Here is a 17,536-nt window from a genome sequence, read left to right on the forward strand (position 1 = left end):
TCCCACCTGGACACCCAACCACTGGGACTGATCCAGGCCAAGCCAACAAAAGCATTGCTTCCTCCTTGACAACAAAGATTGATCCAAGTGGGGGGGCGGGGCTCAGTTCACACTGAACCAATCACAGTTCTTCCCTGGGAGTAATATCAAGATGCCAGGAGAATGGAGATCTTTGTTTCTGCTGTGTTTGTTTAATTGGGTGTGTCAGTAGCTGCTATGTTCCTTCCATCTGAAAAAGTCTGTTTACAGAGGCTAGAATGAGATCCATAGAAGAAGGAAAGAAACAAGCAAAATGAGAAACAACTCACACACATCAAAAAGAAAAACAGGCAGAGAGAAGTAGGCAGAGTGACAGAAAGTGTCAGCAGAGAGAGAGCAAGAGCATGTGTGAGAGCTGATTGGCTTAAGTCACCATTTCAAGTACTTGAGACTCTGATACCCGTGTCATATCCTGACATCAGGAACCATCCCCATAACCTTCCTAGGCACCTAAGCCAGCCATCCCCTCTTGCATATAAGCTGGCTCTAACTGGGGCTCTGACATTGCTGTCCTAAAGTTCCCTAAGTAGATTCTTCCAGCTTTTGTCTATGCTTGGTGTTCTGATTTCCTCCCAGATTCCACAGTCCACAATCCTATCCCTGAATTTCTGGTTGACTTTGGACCAGTCTCTTCCCCCACCTTGACCTCAGCCACATCCATCCTTAATACTATAACTCAATCTTCAAATGTTCTCTGTTGTTTTTTTTCCCCCAATTGGGGACATTTAAATATCACCTGGATATTGAGTGATATTAAGGAATTATTGCTAACTCTGTAAGGTGTTGATAATGTAAGGTGTTTATGTCTTAAAATAACCCATATTTTAGAACTGGAGTTGGCAAAATTTTCTCAAAGAAGAGCCAAATATGAGGGCACATATTGCATGGAGCACTGGGTGTGGTGCATAAACAATGAATTCTGGAACACTGAAAATAAATTTAAAAAAAGAAAAAGAAAAATCAAATAATTCACAGGTGCCTGGTTGGCTCAATAGATGGAGCAAGGAACTCTTGGATCTCAGAGTTGTGGGTTCGAGCCCCATGTTGGATGTAGAGATTACTTAAAAATAAAATAATTGAAAAAAAAATTTAAAATCGGAAAAAAAGAGCCAAATAGCATATACTTTAGGCTTTGCAGACCATGAGATAAAATTGAGGATATTATGTACTTACAACAAGAGAGAAAAACTGGAAAATAAATTTCCAATTTTAATTGATGAAACCTAAAATACAGTAATAATTGTTTGTTACCAATTTTTGTCCTACAGGTCTATTAATGACAGAATGGAATTATTTTCGAGGGATAACATCTTGCTTAATTAGAGTTCAAAATTAATGCTCCCTATCATCAAATCAAGTAGTAAAATCTATTTTTAGCTCTTGGGAGTTGGCCCCTTGGCTTTAATTTGACATATCCTGTTTTAGACCCATAAAACAAAATATTTAGGAACAATAGAATGGTCAACATCTGTTTCAAAATATTCTGACATTAGGGAAGTGTGTAGTATAGGTGAAAGGATTGGTTTTGATTCAGTTGGACGGTGGTATAGGAGGGTTCCCATACTATTTAACCTATGTTGAAATTGTTTGTAGTAAAAATTCTAGAACAATTCTTTAGACTGAGATGACCCTTGAGTATATCTCCAGAAATGCTTCCAAAGTTCCAGGAGTTTACTATCAGACATGAAAGACTTCCTTAGGATTTCTAGTATTCAGGGACTTTCACTGAGGACAGAGACTGACGCATCAGACGCTTCTTGCTCACCCACACAGCTGGTGGAGAACTGCCACCACCCACAGCCCAGGACCGAGAGAGGTCTCCTGTCAGGTGACTCTAACTAGCTACTGATTGGATGGGACTGGTCACCTGACCAGAATGCAGTCAAACCATTGGCCATTCAGTAACCTATCGTGTGGCCAGTTGAAGGAGGACCATTGACCTGGACCAATTGGGTTCTCTTGAATGACAATATAATCTGGGAAATCCTGGGACAGTGACGTAGTTGGTGGTAGTTGAAGGTGAAGTTCGGAGGTGGTGAAGTAAGAGGAGAGAGACTGGAATAGCGCAAGAGGGAGCCAACACCTCGAAAATGCAGAAGCATGGAGGAGAGAAGGGCGTCAGAGAGCCAAATAAATGAGTTAGAAGTTTGGTAGCAAGAAAGGATTGAAACATAGGTGGAAAGAGAAGAGACAGACAGAGGGGAGCCAGGATCCATCCTGTTGTGATTCATTAATATCCTTACAATAACTGCCCCCTCCACGCGCATCTTCCCCAAGACTTCAAGCCTCTGTTCTGATGAAAACACTCCTAAACCTCTTTTTCTCCACACTTCAGTTTGGACACCTGCAATGAAGTGACTCATTTCCTTCCACCAGACCAGATAATCTCTGAGCTGTGAGAAAGATTTCTGTTGCTCCTACGAAAAGGAATCTGTCGCTAAGAGTTTTGCGGGCGGCCAATGTTCCATTTCTTCATCTGGGTGGTGGTTCCACGGATGCATATTTAGGCTGCTCATGTATTTCCTGCCCCCCCCACCTCTGCATATTTCATAACGGGGGAGGGAAACTCCCCCTCAAAGCTCAGAAGCACTTCGGCTGTCAGAAAAATGAAACAGAAGTTCTTTCAAATCTGTCTTTTGTAGGCCAGCCCATCGGACACTTGGAAATCCTTGTGTGTCTTCTCCCCTGAAATTAACCTCCCATTCCTCCAAGCCCTTCTAGAAAAAGGGGATCACTGCAGGCAGTGGTGATAGCCAGAGTGGCCATACGGGTACTGGTCTATAGAGACCTCCCAGCAAGGCGCAGACCCCCGCCCTCCCATTCCTCCCGGCAGGGCCAAAGCACAGACAGGCAAGGAGCCAGGGTGGGTTTTGTGTTTTATTGAAGAGGGTCCAAAGCTTGTCCTAGAATCAACCCCTTCTGCCTATGGTCTTCTTGATCCAGTCCAAGTAGCGGCAAATGTTGGTGTAGACACCAGGTCTCTCAGGCCGCCCACAGGGGTCTGATCCCCAGGATGTGATGCCCTGGAGAACACCACCACACACCAGTGGACCCCCGGAATCTCCCTGGATGGGGAGAGTAGAATACTTTTACCTAGGACGCCCTGTGGAACCCAGCAGTTAGTACTAGTTCTGTAGCATGATTGGTTCCCTCTAGCCAATAGGGATAAGAGCATTGTGCCCTGGGCCTAGTTGTGAGACAGAGGGGTGGGGCTTCATGTACAGGGACATGGACCGGATGTCCTAGGGCAATGGGGGACATCCTGACCAAGGAGGGAACAGAATGGTGTCTCAAAGATCCAATCCAGAAAGAAGACAGTGATGATTACATGGAAGGAACTGAGCTGATATCTCCATTGCTAGTCAATGGTGAAAAGATCTTTGAATCCAGTTAGGAAACATAGGAAGAGGGAGCAGAACGCTTGTGGATCCACGCATGCGCAAGTGCGCATGCACGCACGCACGCACGCACGCACGCACAAGGGACAAAGGCCGGAGTCTTTTGAGAAGAGATTATTGCCTCTATGGAACCGAAACCATCCCGAAAGAGTAGATTTCATGGAAGGACACTGATGGAAAGGACTTCATTCCTGGTCAATGGGAAGAAAGCACTGAAGCATTGTCTTCAGAGACCAATCATTAGCAAAGGGGTGGGGCTTCCATGGGGGGGGACGGCAAACCTGGGGGAGCCCTGTGGACCCAAACTGCAGTCAATATGAACAAGAGTGTTCTATCTATGGCAAATCCCAAGATTTGTTATCTTGGGTATGGGGAGCTCTTCGAGGGACCATTAAAGTCAATGGCCCCATTCCCTAGCCAGCTGGCAGGAGAACATTGCTCCCCAAGGGACCAATCATAGGAGAAGGCAGCCATGCTAGGGAACCCAGTCAGGTCCTAAAGAAAAGTGGCGGACTACCTAGTCAGTGGTAGAGTCTGTACAAAGGGCTAGGGAAAGAAGCAGGGGAGCTTGCATACCCTCTAGCCTCAGAGTCTTTTCCTCATGGATAACTCATCTTACCCCCCTATCCCCTCCCCTTTCTGCCCCCCATCCTGAAGACAAGGGTTTCCAGGAAAACGATAGCAACAATTCAACGTTCCTGAATCCTGTGCTGCACACCCTGCAGAGAGAGTGTGGCCTTCTCTGAACTTGCTCCCCACTCCAGAAATAGGAGTAACCTCTCTGGGTACTAACTCTTTGAGGTCACCCTGCTGCCAAACCTTGAGCTTCTATTGGGGGGTGAGGGACAAGGGAAGAAGGGGGTTTCAGAAGTCACTCACCTGGCATGAGTCGGCCCCATTGCTGTCGCCTGCACAAATCATAGCATCTGTGACTTCCCCGGGGTAGACATCCTTACACTTCTTCTGGGGAAAGATTTCTACTTCTGCGCAGTTGAGGGTGTCAGGAAAATTCTCTGAGGGGGTAGAGGTTGTAAGTTCCCAGAGAAGGCAACCATTTTCCCCTCAATCCCTGTCTGGATCTAATCTCCCTTCTGTATATCCATGGCTGCCCAGGAGAGTTTTCTGACACATTTCACAGGACACATCACTTCTCACCACATTAAACAAAGCCATGGCCCCTGCTGTTTTCTTTCCAACATCTAAAGAAAGGCTGTTGGCCCCTACCTTCTATGTCTTGTCCAGTCATTTTCAAATTAAGTATCGGGTGATTGGGAGACATGGAGGTGCCCCCTTACGACAGTTCTGACCTTGTCTTTCCAATCTTCCCAAACCCAGACCACCCGGTCCCCAATTTCAGCTAAAGCCTTCTTCCAAATTCACCTCATCATAGAAGCCTTCCATGACCACTCTAATGAAGACACCACCCCTCCATCACTGCCTATCCTCTTACTCTCCATGATATTTCATTATAGCACTTAACTCTACCTAATAATTCATTTTATACGTATTTGTTTATTGTTTATTTTCCCACCTACCATGCAACTCCATAAGATAGAGACTTCAAACTGTAAAGCAGCTGGGGCATACCAGATGCTCACAAATAAATGTTGAATTAATGACTAAAAGTGGAATTAATCACATAAGGTACACCACAGGGAATATAGTCAATAATATTGTTACAACTTTGTATGGTGACAGATGGGAACTAGACTTATTGTGGTGATCAGTTTGCAGTGTATACAAATGTCCAATGATTATATTTACACACAAAACTAATAGAATGTTGTGGCAACTATACTTCAATTAAAAAAAAGAAAGAAAATGGAATTAATCTTTCTTATTACACTTTGAGCAATAGACTTGAGGGGGGAAAACTTCTATCTGGCACCTCTATGTTCCAGAAGCTGTATACTCACAATCTCATTGATTGTGAGAAGTCTGAACTCACAATAGCTTTTTGGAAGAGGGATGCAGAGACACCTGGGTGGCTCAGTTGGTTAAGCATCTGACTGTTTGTTTTGGCTCAGGTCATGGTCTCAGGGTCATAGGATCGAACCCCACATTGGGCTCTGAGCTGAGTGGGAGCCTGCCTGAGATTCTCTTTCTCCCTCTCCCGCTGTCCCTCCCCCTGCTCTCTTTCTCAAATAAATTGAGAAATCTTTTTTTTTTAAGAAAGAGGGGTATGTTCATTTGCTCCATCATTCATTCATCCATGCATTCATTCAAAAAATATTTATCAAGCACCTACTATGTACTAGGAACCATCCTGAGCACTAGGAACACACAACGAAGAAAATAGATTTAAGAGCCCTTTTGGAGCTTAAAAATCTGTGATCTATCTATTACCTAAAATCTATGATCTAACCTTAAAAATCTATCATTTTGCAGATGAGGGAAATGGGACAAGAGATGGGAAGGGGCTTGCCCAGAGGAAAGGGCAGAGCCATGGTTTGAACTGACCTGACTGATTCATGAGCAGTTGGGTTTCCACAGTATCCCACTGTCCCCTTAGAAGTAGGATTCCGACAGGCAGGGATCTGAATCCTGTCTTTGTTTGGAAAATCCTGGATTTCCTGGTGAATCACATGCCTCTCTGAGCTGAGTCTCAGTTCTCGCTGTGAAGTAGGGTGAGGGTCTCCTGGACTCCGAAGTCCCAAAAGGAGGACCTCAACGGAGGTCAAGACTTTGGGTCCAGAGTGAGAAGGGGGCTGGAGACCTAGACTCTGGGTCTTGGGAGGGGAAGGGACTGGATTTCTGGTTGTGAAGGAAGAGAGTCTCTGGCACCAGGAATCATGGGTTCAAAAGGGAGAAGATGCTTAGGAGCTTGTTTTCTTGGGCCACTGAGGAGCCCACACATCCTAAGTCTGTTAAGAAGATTATAGAAAATCCTGTGCGAGGAAAGATTTCATAACATGGTTATGAACCTAACATGGTTCTCTCCATCCATGGGATTGCCTGGGTGGCTCAGTTGGTTAAGCATCTTCTTTCGGCTCAGGCCATGATCCCAGGGTTCTGGAACTGAGCCCTGAGTTGGGAATCCCTGCTCAGTGAGGAGTCTCCTTCTCTCTCTCCCTCTGCTTCTCCCCCCTGATCTCATACTCTCTCTCTTGTTGTCTCTCAAATAAATAAAATTAAAAAAAAAAAAAGAAAAAGGGGGTGCCTGGGTGGCTCAGTGGGTTAAAGCCTCTGCCTTCAGCTCAGGTCATGATCTCAGGGTCCTGGGATCGAGCCTCACATCAGGCTCTCTGCTCAGCAGTGAGCCTGCTTCCTCCTCTCTCTGCCTGCCTCTCTGCCTACTTGTGATCTCTCTCTCTGTCAAATAAATAAATAAAATCTTGGAAAAAAAAAAAAAAGAAAGAAAAAGAACATGGTAGTCTCCACCATGAAGGAGGCATGCATTCTTTTTTTTTTTAAGCTGAGTGTGGAGCCCAAGTTGAGGCCTGGAGTCAGGCTGTTGAGATCGACCTGAACTGAGATCAAGAGTCAGACACTGAACCAATGGAGCCACGCAGGCACCCCAAGGAGGCATGCATCCTTTACCCACTCATTCACGCATCCATTTCTTGGGGAACCTGGTTTAACGATCTGTTATTTTGCTTCCTTTCTCCCACCACTCCTGTTAATATTCTGACCTTCCAGGTTTCCAACATGGGCCATCTGTGCATCTCAACCACACAATCACTGTCCCTTCTCTATCTCCTTCTGGAGGCAAAGCTTTGTCAATGGCTTGAGGTCCACTGGGCCGGCCAGCTCCTCTGCTCCCTCCTACTACCTCGGGGGCTGGTGACAGTGCCCCAGCCCGAGATGGTGCACTTCTGGCCAACTTCAGGGCAGTGATCCGTCAGGCTGATGGGCTTCACTGTGGGCCCCAATGATGCCCGACCACGTAGTCGGATGAGCATGAGATCATGGCTGTGGTCTTCATTGCTGCCGTTGTAGCAGGGGTGTTGGATGGACTGAGCCACAGCCATTTCTTGCTCTGATCTGTCCTTATTCTTCAGGCTGTGATCCCCCAGGCGTACTGTGTACTTCCTGTAATGGTGGAGAGTAATTTGGGACCCAGGCAGGAGTCTGGGACCCCAGTCCCCTCCTCCCTCGGCCCTCTGCATTCAGAGGTGCAGTCTCCAGCTCTCTTCTTTCCCCCTATCCCCAGGTCCCAGCCCACCTCTGCCCCAGGCATCTACTCACTGTTTTTTACAGTGGGCTGCTGTAAGGACCCAGTTGTCATCGATGAGGACACCCCCGCATAGCAGCCGGATACCCTGGAACAAGGCTGTCTGCCAAGGCTGTGAATGGGGCTTACACTCCTGGCCGCCCAGCACCTTGGATTCCTGTGCCCTCAAGTGTCCTGCAGCAGGAGGGAGAGGGATTGGATCGTCACCCCCTGGGACAGAGCAGAGGCCAGGAAAACCCACTGTGGGTTCCAAAGGACATTGAGCAAGTTCTCCACCTGCCTCCTCACATGTCCACACCAGGACTGTGAGGCCCCCAGCTTGCACAGGCTGTCACACACAGAGGCACACGTTCACTCATTGATGCCCATGAGTCACACCGAGTCACACACCCGAGCATGCTTCCACATGTTCCCACATGCGTCTGCACGCCCTGTATACTGTGCATATCTGCACCCCTCAGCAAGCAGCCCTGCCAGCTTGGTGTGCTCCTGCGATATGCAGCATAACCTGACACACACTCCTGCCCACTGCCATGTGTGCGTGCCTCCATCCACCCAGGAAAGTCCAAAGGAGTTCCCACATATGATAGCACGTTTCACATCTCCCCGCATGCCGTCACCAGCACCTACCACGGCATTCCTACAGGCTCCCGCCAGGGCCCCCTCACCTGCCCAGGCTTCCAACAGCAAGAGCAGGAACATCCAGGTCCAGACCGCAGCAGGTGAGGGATGTCCCATGGTGGGATCTGGCAGAGGGAGAAGTCAGGGCTGAGAAATGAGGAGGGAGGAGCCCTAAATCCTAGGAGAAACTTGAAGTAAGGGAGCAGAGCATCTGGAGCCGTTCTTCTGGGTCCTGCAGGTGGAGGGGACTGGGGATCCAGCTTCTTAGGTCTGAGGGAAAAGGGACAGACCCCAGGTTTCTGAATCTGAGGAAAGGTGGTGGGGGCTGGATTCCTACATTCCCAGGAATGGGAGAGTTAAGAGTCCCAGACCCCTGGATCTGAAGGAAGAAGGAACTTGGAGTTAAAATTCCTAGCCTTAGGGAGGAGGGTGCCACGGGCTAGATTCCTAAACCTTGAGGAAGGAAGGGGTCTGAGATTGGGGTTCCTGAGCCCTGGAGGAGCAGGGGTCCCCGGGGCCTTATGCCTGTGTCTAGGAACTTTGGCATCTCACCTTGCAGAATCCAGGGGGCGGGGTCACCGACTGATTCAGACCCAGAGGAAGAGGCCCCAATACTTCAGCTCTGTCTGCCTGGTACTAGGTTCTGGAGGCTTTTAACTGGGAATCCCCGCCTCCCGCTCCGCCTCCTCCCGCTCTGGAGCCGACAGAGCATCAGGGAACTGGAACCCTGTGTATGAGTGAGGAGGGGCTGAGGGGCTGAAAGGGAAACATTGAGGTGGGGGGTGGTGGCTAGGATCTGGAACTCCTCAGGCTTGGGAAAGAAGGACATCAGTGCTGTGACTTCTGGGCCTGAAACAGAAAGGGCCAGGGACCCAGACAGCTGGATCCGAGGGAAGAGGGGGCTGGGGACCTGAATTTGGGGTCCAGGGGAGATAGGGGTTGGGGGGTCTGAACTCCTGGGTCTGAGGGAGTAGGGAGCTGGAACCCGGAATCCTGGGTCTTTAGAAGAGGGGGGCTGGGGACCTGCACTCTGGGTCTGGAGGAGGGGGCTGAGGGAAGAGAAACTGGGGGTCCAGAGCCCTGAATCGAGGGAAGGGAGGTTAGGTCTGGACTCCTGGACCTGGGACGGGAAGGAATGGGGTTCTGGGCTCCTGAGTCCGACGGTGGATGGGGTTGGGACCCGAACTTTTGCGTCTGGGGTGGAGGGAGAATAGGCCTGAATTTTTGGTCTGAGGAAGAAGGGGGTTAGGGGCTAAATTCTTAAGTCTTTTTAGGAGTGACTTGGAGCCTGGGCTTTTGTGGGAGCAGGGGGTTGCTGCCACTAACTGGAAGTGGAAAAAAGGTGAGTCTTCTGAGGGCGAATCGGGCCCCGCCCGCTACCCCCTGAGAAGTTCGGGATCTGGGAAGGCAGGTTTGGGAGGCACCGTGACCTGGTTTCCCCTTCCCCTGGGGGCGACTGGACCAGCCCAAGCAGAACCCAGCGGCCTTGCTGCAATAGAGGCTGATGGAGACAGACTTTAGGCAGGACCTACGAGGGGTAAAGGGGAGTTGCAGTACGGTGGCGGTTCCCTGTCTACCCACTGCCGCCCACCCGTTGTTTTTCCTTCATCCCACAACGCAGGCAGACGGAAGGCGCGGCTCCACGCGTTTATTGTAAAATCATCCATTGACTCTGGATGAATTGAGACCCTCCCTCAATTTCTCTCAGTCGGGTCCCCGCCAGGATTCAAACGCCCGGGGGCGCGGGCACAAGCGGCGGAGCCCGACCACGCCTCGGAGCCTTGTAGGGGAAGCTACAGCGCCCCTGATGTCACGGGGGCGGGCTCTCCCACGGAGGAGGCGGGGTTACAAGAGGTGGGGCCCAGAGGGGAAGTCTCATTGGGCAAAGTTCCGAGGGGAGGAGCTGTCTGCTGGAGGTGCTGCTGGCGCGGAGCCACAGGTGAAGCTGCTCCACGGGGTTGATGCCCGCTCCGGTGACATCACAGAGGCGGGGCTACAGGGCCGGTTGTGTCTCCCCGCTGCTTTCCGACGGGGTGGGCCCTGAGGGCTCGGAGCCTCAAGATCCGAGGCGTCTTGGGGCCGCTGAGACCTCTGCGGCCGGAGTCCGGCTGTTTCCAGCTACCCTGAGCCCACCCTCCTCTCTTGATCGCCCAAGGCATGAGGGCTCAGTTGTCCTCCATGGTTTTTCGGATCCAGTCCACGTAGTGGCACACGCTGGTGTACACGGCGGGGCGCCAGGGTCTGGAGCAGGGCTCGGCACCCCCAGATACCACACCCGCCAGGGTCCCGTCGCAAACCAGGGGGCCCCCAGAGTCACCCTGTGAGCGGCAGAAGAGCAAAGAAACTGTTAAGCAGGTGTATTCATATTACACTGGCCACTTCCTCTCAGGAGGCCCCGTGTCCTCCTCTCCCGACATCTTGGCCTCTAGGCATCTAGGCGACTAGTCCCTCCTGCCTCAGACCCAGGAGTATGAGCTCATAGCCCTCACCTCACCCCTGCACTTAGCACTCTGGGATCCTAGTCCCCTCTTTCCCCGAAGGACTTAAAGTCTGTATTCCCAGGCCTCTCCTTTAGATTCTGGAGTCCAGGCCTCCAGGAATCCTGGCCCCAGTCCCATCCTCTCCCAGAACCCAAGTGTCCTGGGTCCCTCCGTAGCTTTCATCCATGAATTCTGGGGGCCCCCAACTCCCTAATTCCCTAGGACCCAGGAATCCAGCAGAATATCCATTCCGCTCCTTCCCAGAGTAGCTCTCACCTGGCAGGAGCCCCGGCCCCCCTCCCAGAGGCCGGCACAGAGCATACTGTCCGAGATGTGGCCAGGATATGCCCAACGGCAGAGGTTGTGATCCAGGATGCTGATGTTGGCACACTGTAGCGTCAGTGGGTACTGCACTGTTAGCAAAAGAGATCCACCCATAGTATCAACAGCTGTGACCATCACACTCAGCAGTCCCTCCACCCAGACCCTCGGACCCACAGAGTTACAGCAGAAGACTCTCAAAGATAGAAACAAGAGACAGTGACAGAGAGAATCATACTGTGAAAGAGAAACAGATGGTTGAGGAGACGGGGAGAGCCAAAGAGAGAAACAGGGAAACAGAAAGATGCAGAGAGCCAAGAGCCAAGAAGAGATACATACATGACGCACAGAGAAAAATAGAGACCATGGCAGCAGATAGACCTCTTAAGGGGAAAGAGATTCCCAGAGGAAGCATGAAGAAAGAGAAAAGAGAAAGAAACAGGCCCCGAGATGCCAAGGGAGAGGGCAGTGAGAAAGACAGGAGACATTCATGGTCATTGACAGAGATAGAAATAAAGACTTAAGAGATAGGAGACACAGACAGGGAGAAACAGCATATAGAAAACAGATATGGATACAGATAGGCATAGACCCACGTGTATAATCCAGGGGCACAGATTCAGGTGGGCTTAACAGGCAAATAGAAATGGGTGGAGAGGGGGAACCTAGGTGGCTCAGTCAGTTAAACGGCTCCCTTAGACTCAGATCATGATCCTGGGGTCCTAGGATGGAGTCCCACATCGGGCTCCCTGCAGAGCTTCTCCCTTTGCCTCTGCCTGCTGCTCCCCCTGCTTGTGCTCACTCCCTCTCTGTCTGTCAAATAAATAAAATCTTAAAAAAAAAAAAGGCGGCGTGGGGGGGCGCCTGGGTGGCTCAGTGGGTTAAAGCCTCTGCCTTCGGCTCAGATCATGATCCCAGGGTGCTGGGATCGAGCCCCACATCGGGCTCTCTGCTCAGCAGGAGGCCTGCTTCTCTTCCTCTCTCTGCCTGCCTCTCTGCCTACTTGTGATCTCTATCTATCAAATAAATAAATAAAATCTTAAAAAAAAAAAAAAGTGGGTGAAGGGGACCAGGCAGACACAGCAGCCAGTAGGGGGCACTGTAGCGGCCCAGAAAACCCACATCTGGTCTGAAGGCGGCAACCTCCGCTGATTCTGCCCGACGGTCGGTGTTTGGGGAATGTGGGTCCTGCATTGTCAACTCTTTGGATTTTCCCAGTAACTGCAGAAATTTGGCTTTTATGTAAAATCTCTCAAACTCAAAAGTATTTTTTCAAGGCATTTTGAAAGCCAGGACTGATGTGGGAGGCTCAGTGCGGCTAATGGGTGGCTGATTTGTGACTCTGAGAGACTCAGGCCTCATTTCAATTCTATGAAGTCTGTATTTTCATATTTAAATATCTCTGAAATCAGGGCGTGTCTTCCAGCAAATGGTGTCATACAAGGATCCACAGGAACTGTATCCCCTATTCTTAGTGGTTGTAAATAATGCATCTTGTAACTTATAGCATCTTGGATTTTTTCCTTATCTATCTATCTATCCATCTATCTATCTATCAGATGAAAAGACAGAGACAGAGAAATAGGGGGGATTCAGACCCTCAGCATGAGCCACAAGGGATTGAGTTGTGGGCAAGGCTGTACCCTTAGGACTGGACACAGCCCCCCAGCCTGAGATGAGGCACTGGGTGCCTGGGGAGACACAGGTCTGGCTGAGGTTGAGGGGTTGCACAGCAGGTCCCAGGTATGCCTTCCTGGGCAGACGGATCAGCATGATGTCATCACTGTGGTCGTGAGCCCTGAGGTCCTTGTTGAACCCAGGGTGGGGGAAGAAGTCGGTGGCCCGGAACAGTTGCTCTGGACCCTCCCATTGCCAGAGGTGGTGCTCCCCAAGGCGGACCCACAGATACCTGTTGGGACAGGCCTCAGAGGTCAAGCTGGGTGTCCACCAGGGTGATAGGTGCTCCACAAGCCACACGCTCTCTCTGGTGCCCTGTCATTTCTGTATGACCCAGAGTGCTGTGTGATTTTAAGCAAGGCACACACCCTCTCTGGGCTTCAGCTTCTCACTCCAACACTTTGTGTGCCTCTACCTTTGTAGCTTTCTCCTAAAGGCTCACACCCCTTCCTAGTCCCATATTAAGTAAACCACCTTCCTTCCTGCTCCACCTGGAGCCTTGATGGTGACCTGGGTCCCCTGGAACGATGCAAGCACATGGGGGCTCCACCTACCACACAAGAACAGCCCCACCCCCCACCCTTCAGGTCTGGTGGCTTCTGTGGGGAGTGGCTCTGTGTGTGTGTGTGTGTGTGTGTATGTTTGTGTGTGCATGGAGGGGGATGAGAAATGGAAAATCCCCAAGTTTGGGGTCATCCATGGCCTCAGGCTTTTCTTGTCAGCCATATCCCTCACCCTCAATGCATGTCTTCCTGAGACCCGACTCAAGCTCTCAGTCCACTTGTTCTGCTCTGGGTCCCTGCCCTGGACAGCTGGGGGCTCTCTGGGGATGTGCATGTCCATTCCTTAGCTTCTGACCTCTGACCTTAGGGACCAGGCTTATGACTAAGAATTCAGGATTTGAAGAGTATGAGACATTATTTCTATCTCTGTCTCCTCATTGCCTGGGCTCCATATCTGGAAAATAGTCTTCCCCAACTTGTTCTCAAGCCCAAATCTTTTCTACCTCTATATCTCTGCTTCTCTCCTTAGTCTTTGGAGCTGAAATCTGAGTATTCTAGCCTTCTGTACAGACCTGAGCTGAAAGAGGTCCTGTCATGGAGCAATGCATGATGGGAAATTCCCACACAGCATTCTGGGTTTCATCCCTGGAGGGAAAAACATCACAGCAAGATGGGCTACCCCTTTCCAGAGGTAATATAGAAATTCAGGATTTCTGCATCAGGTAGATTCTAAGATTCTAACACCCTAGGAATCCACGATTCTAGAATTCTATGTACTAGAATGTTATGAATCCAATATTCTATGAGACTGATGCGCTGCCTACTGCACTAAGGAGGCAGGTATAAATCCAATATTCTAACATTCTAGATTTCTCTAGGTCAAAAGCCTGGTTTTAAAATTATCTGAATGAAATCAAGGACCTAAAGAGCCTGGAATTCTAGTATTCTGGGACTATAAAATGGATTTCATCAATCTAGAATTCTATAGTTCTTTTTAAAAATGTATTTATTAAAGATTTTATTTATTCATTTATTTGTCAGAGAGAGAGAGGGAGAGAGGGAGAGTGACAGGAAGAGGGAGAAGCAGGCTCCCTGCCTAGCAAGGACCCTGACACGGGACTCGATCCCAGGACCCCAGAATCATGACCTGAGCCAAAGACAGATGCTCAATCAACTGAGCCGCTCAACTATCCCTAGAATTCTGTAATTCTATGATTTTGGAAATTCAAGAATCTAGGTTCAAATAGTTTGAGACTTTAGAATTCTCTCAATTTAAATTTTAGGGATTTTAAGAATCTGGAATGATAGCTTTCTAAGATTTAAGATTCGAAGATTTGTTTAATTCACCAGATTCAAGACATTTATGCATATAAACTTCTAGAATTCTATTGATTCAAGATTCTAGAATTCTGCAAGTGACAGTATTCTAGGATACTGTGAATCAAAAATTCTAGGACCATGAGCTTCTATATTCAACGGACCTAGCTAGGATACTGAGCCTAAGATTCTAGGGTTGTGCTCTCCCATACAACTATTGAGCATTTGACATGTGACGAGTCCAAACTGAGACATGCCATATGTGTAAAATGCACATCTGATTTCAGAAGTGTAGTATTAAACAAAAAGACTGATCTATATCATTCATAAGTATTTAAAAATGGATTGCATATTAAAATAATGGTTTGATCATGACAGACTCTTGACTCTGGGAAACAGACTGAGGGTTATGGAAATGAGGGAGGGAGTTGGGGGAGGGGGTAACTGGGTGATGGGCATTGAAGAGGGCACATGAGCTGATGAGCACTGGGTGTTATACGCAACCAATGAATCATTGAACATTACATCAAAAACGAATGATGTACTATATGTTGGCTAATTGAATTTAAATTTAAAAAATTAAAATAAAATAATGGTTTGAGTGTGTCAAATTAAATCTATTATTAAAATTAATGTTAATCCTTTTTTTTAAACTATTGTAATATGTCTATTAGAAAATTTAAACTTGGGTCGTCTGGGTGGATCACTGGGTTAAGTGTCTGCCTTTGGCTCAGGTCATGATCCCAGGGTCCTGGGATTGCCCAGGGTTCCCTGCTTGGGTTGGGAGTCTGCTTCTACCTCTGCCCTGCCCCAACTCGTGCACACACACATTCTCTCTCTCCCCATCACTCTGCTTTCTCAAATAAATAAATAAAATCTTTAAAAAAAAAGAAAATTTAAACTTAACTATGTGGCTGGAGATATATACCCACGGAGCTGCCCTGCTCTAGACTCCTAAGACCAGTCTGAGTCTTGATCCCAGAATTCACTGAAACTGATGTCGAATCTCACAGATCTGAGATTTTAGGAGTTCATGACTGGATTTTTCTGGGTCTGAGCCTAGGTTTCTAAGAGTTTTGAATTTTAGACTCTAATAATCAGATTATTTGGGACTCTGGAATTTGGAGGGTCAACTCTAATTCTAAGAGTTGAACTTTTGGGAACAGAAATGAAGGCCAAATCCTTCCCAACCACAGTTCCCTCCCTCCTCTACTGAAGGCCCCTTGCCCCCCCCACCCCTCCCTTACCTTCAGCACTGCCCCTCTCCCTCGCCCCAGTGGTGCCCAGGTCACTCACGGCTTGTGGCAGTGGGCAGCTGTGAGCAGCCAGCGGTCACTGATGAGGGAAGCCCCGCAGAACAGGTGGGTGAGGTAGAAGAGCCCGGCCTGCCAGGGCTGCGAGTTGGGGCGGCATTCCTCAGCCCCGATGGCTCGGGTGTCTGCCCAGCCATGCCCTGGGGTGGGGTGGAGGCAAAGGGGTCAATGACAAGCATGGTAGGAGGGCTGGGGGAGACCTGCTAGATGCCTACCAGGAAGGACCTGAAGTCTGGCAGGTCAAGGGCAAGCTGGCTGGCGGGGGTACCGGGACCATGGAGAGGCAGCAGGATGGACGGCTGGAGCCTCACCTGCCAGGAGAGAAAACAGAGCACAGACGAATCCCAGCCTCATGACCTTGGGGCGCCTGGGTCTTGAGCATGTGTTCAGGCTGCCGGCCGTGCTTCTTGAAGGTAAGCCATGCGATCTCCTTCCTCCTCTCTGGGGCCGCCCTGGTGATTAATCTGGGTTGGGAAACGTCCCAGGGGGAGGGGGAAGCCCTGGAGCCTTGACTGGGGGCCTTGGAAATGGAGGTAATGCAGGGGAACCCCCCCCCCCCCACCAGCCGGATGAGCTGGTGGCCTGCTGGGCCAGGGATGAGATGAATGAGGGAGGAGCCCTGGGATGTGGAGTCTTCCTGAGATCTCCAGAGAGGGGAACCCTCATTCCCATGATGTCAGGATGCAGGACCTGGATGCAGGATATTCTGGGGTCTGGAAGAGGAAGATGGAGAGAGGGGTGCCTAGGTGGCTCAGTGGGTTAAGCCTCTGCCTTCGGCTCAGGTCATGATCTCAGGGTCCTGGGATCGAGCCCCTCGTCAGGCTCTCTGCTCAGCGGGGAGCCTTCTTCCCCCTCTCTCTCTGCCTACCTCTCTGCCTGCTTGTGATCTCTGTCTGCCAAATAAATGAATAAAATCTTAAAAAAAAAAAAAAGGAAGGAAGGAAGGAAGAGGGAGAGAAAGGTGATCCCTAAGGCTGGGTCCTGAAATGGAAGCAGATTTATCTTGAATGAAGCTGTGGTGAGCTAGGACCGGTGCCTGGGTCAGGCTGGAGGGATACGTAGGAGGACCCCCTTTCCCCTCCACACACACAAAAGCAGGTGAGGATTGGGAGAAAGAACAGAGACTCAGTAGGAAGGCAGGCCGGATTGGGCAAGACAGGGAAAGAGAGCAAATTAAGAAAAGAGAGAAGGACAGAGGTACAGAAGGACTCAGGGTGAGGGAAGGAGAGAGAGGGAAAGAAAGACACAGACCACAAGAAGCCACGCACGTGTGCACCCCCTACAGAGCCCTCCCTGTTCTGGGCATTTGGGCCCCTTCCTGCAAGGACAAAGGCCTCTCCTAGAAGGTTGAGGAAATATGGTCCCAACTGGATTGACTCACTCTTGTCATAAACTATCCTACGCCTTTCTTCATAATCTTATCACCCAAGACCCACGTGCCCAGCCTGCCTGGAACTAAGCAGTTTCCTTTTTTCTTAACACCACCAGATTTTTCATCTCCTCCCCTCCACTGTCCCCATCAGTCCATCCCACCTGCCTCTCTCCCCATCCCTCCTCCTCATCAGGTAGGCAGACCTGCAGGGCCAAGCCCAGATATGATTCAACTCTATGTCCCCAGATCACCCATTTGGGGCTGAGCTCTCAGGAGGCCTCAGGAGATGTTAATTAAATGAGTGAATGTCTTTCTCCATAT

General features: G+C 49.6%; 2 protein-coding genes across 2 annotated transcripts; both read right to left on the reverse strand.

Annotated features, from left to right (window-relative positions):
• Nucleotides 1-2,898: 2,898 nt before the first annotated feature.
• On the reverse strand, nt 2,899-8,872 carry KLK8 (kallikrein related peptidase 8). Its single transcript, XM_047712534.1, has 6 exons — nt 8,785-8,872; nt 8,280-8,357; nt 7,626-7,785; nt 7,210-7,469; nt 4,317-4,450; nt 2,899-3,104 (listed from the first exon to the last, which is right to left on the reverse strand). Exons 2-6 carry the CDS (start codon nt 8,347-8,349, stop codon nt 2,949-2,951), a joined length of 780 nt encoding a protein of 259 aa, XP_047568490.1. The 5' UTR covers nt 8,350-8,357; nt 8,785-8,872; the 3' UTR covers nt 2,899-2,948.
• A 1,036-nt stretch (nt 8,873-9,908) lies between these two features.
• On the reverse strand, nt 9,909-16,251 carry KLK9 (kallikrein related peptidase 9). Its single transcript, XM_047711868.1, has 5 exons — nt 16,155-16,251; nt 15,827-15,983; nt 12,677-12,942; nt 10,989-11,125; nt 9,909-10,550 (listed from the first exon to the last, which is right to left on the reverse strand). Exons 1-5 carry the CDS (start codon nt 16,195-16,197, stop codon nt 10,398-10,400), a joined length of 756 nt encoding a protein of 251 aa, XP_047567824.1. The 5' UTR covers nt 16,198-16,251; the 3' UTR covers nt 9,909-10,397.
• Between the last annotated feature and the right edge of the window lie 1,285 nt (nt 16,252-17,536).

The sequence above is a fragment of the Lutra lutra genome, chromosome 17 (assembly GCF_902655055.1).
Source record: "Lutra lutra chromosome 17, mLutLut1.2, whole genome shotgun sequence".
NCBI classification, from domain to species: domain Eukaryota; kingdom Metazoa; phylum Chordata; class Mammalia; order Carnivora; family Mustelidae; genus Lutra; species Lutra lutra.

What these genes read in the sequence shown, in the direction of transcription:
- KLK8 (XM_047712534.1), bottom strand. Translation starts at nt 8,349, where the DNA reads ATGGGACATCCCTCACCTGCTGCGGTCTGGACCTGGATGTTCCTGCTC. An exon ending in CACTGTCACCAGCCCCCGAG is followed by an intron (nt 4,451 to 7,209) that starts GTAGTAGGAGGG and finishes CTACCCCCTCAG; the next exon opens with AGAATTTTCCTGACACCCTC. An exon ending in ATGGGGCCGACTCATGCCAG is followed by an intron (nt 3,105 to 4,316) that starts GTGAGTGACTTC and finishes CTCCCCATCCAG; the next exon opens with GGAGATTCCGGGGGTCCACT.
- KLK9 (XM_047711868.1), bottom strand. Translation starts at nt 16,197, where the DNA reads ATGAGGCTGGGATTCGTCTGTGCTCTGTTTTCTCTCCTGGCAG. An exon ending in TCTGTTTTCTCTCCTGGCAG is followed by an intron (nt 15,984 to 16,154) that starts GTGAGGCTCCAG and finishes ACCCCACCCCAG; the next exon opens with GGCATGGCTGGGCAGACACC. An exon ending in GCTGCCCACTGCCACAAGCC is followed by an intron (nt 12,943 to 15,826) that starts GTGAGTGACCTG and finishes CTGTCCCAACAG; the next exon opens with GTATCTGTGGGTCCGCCTTG.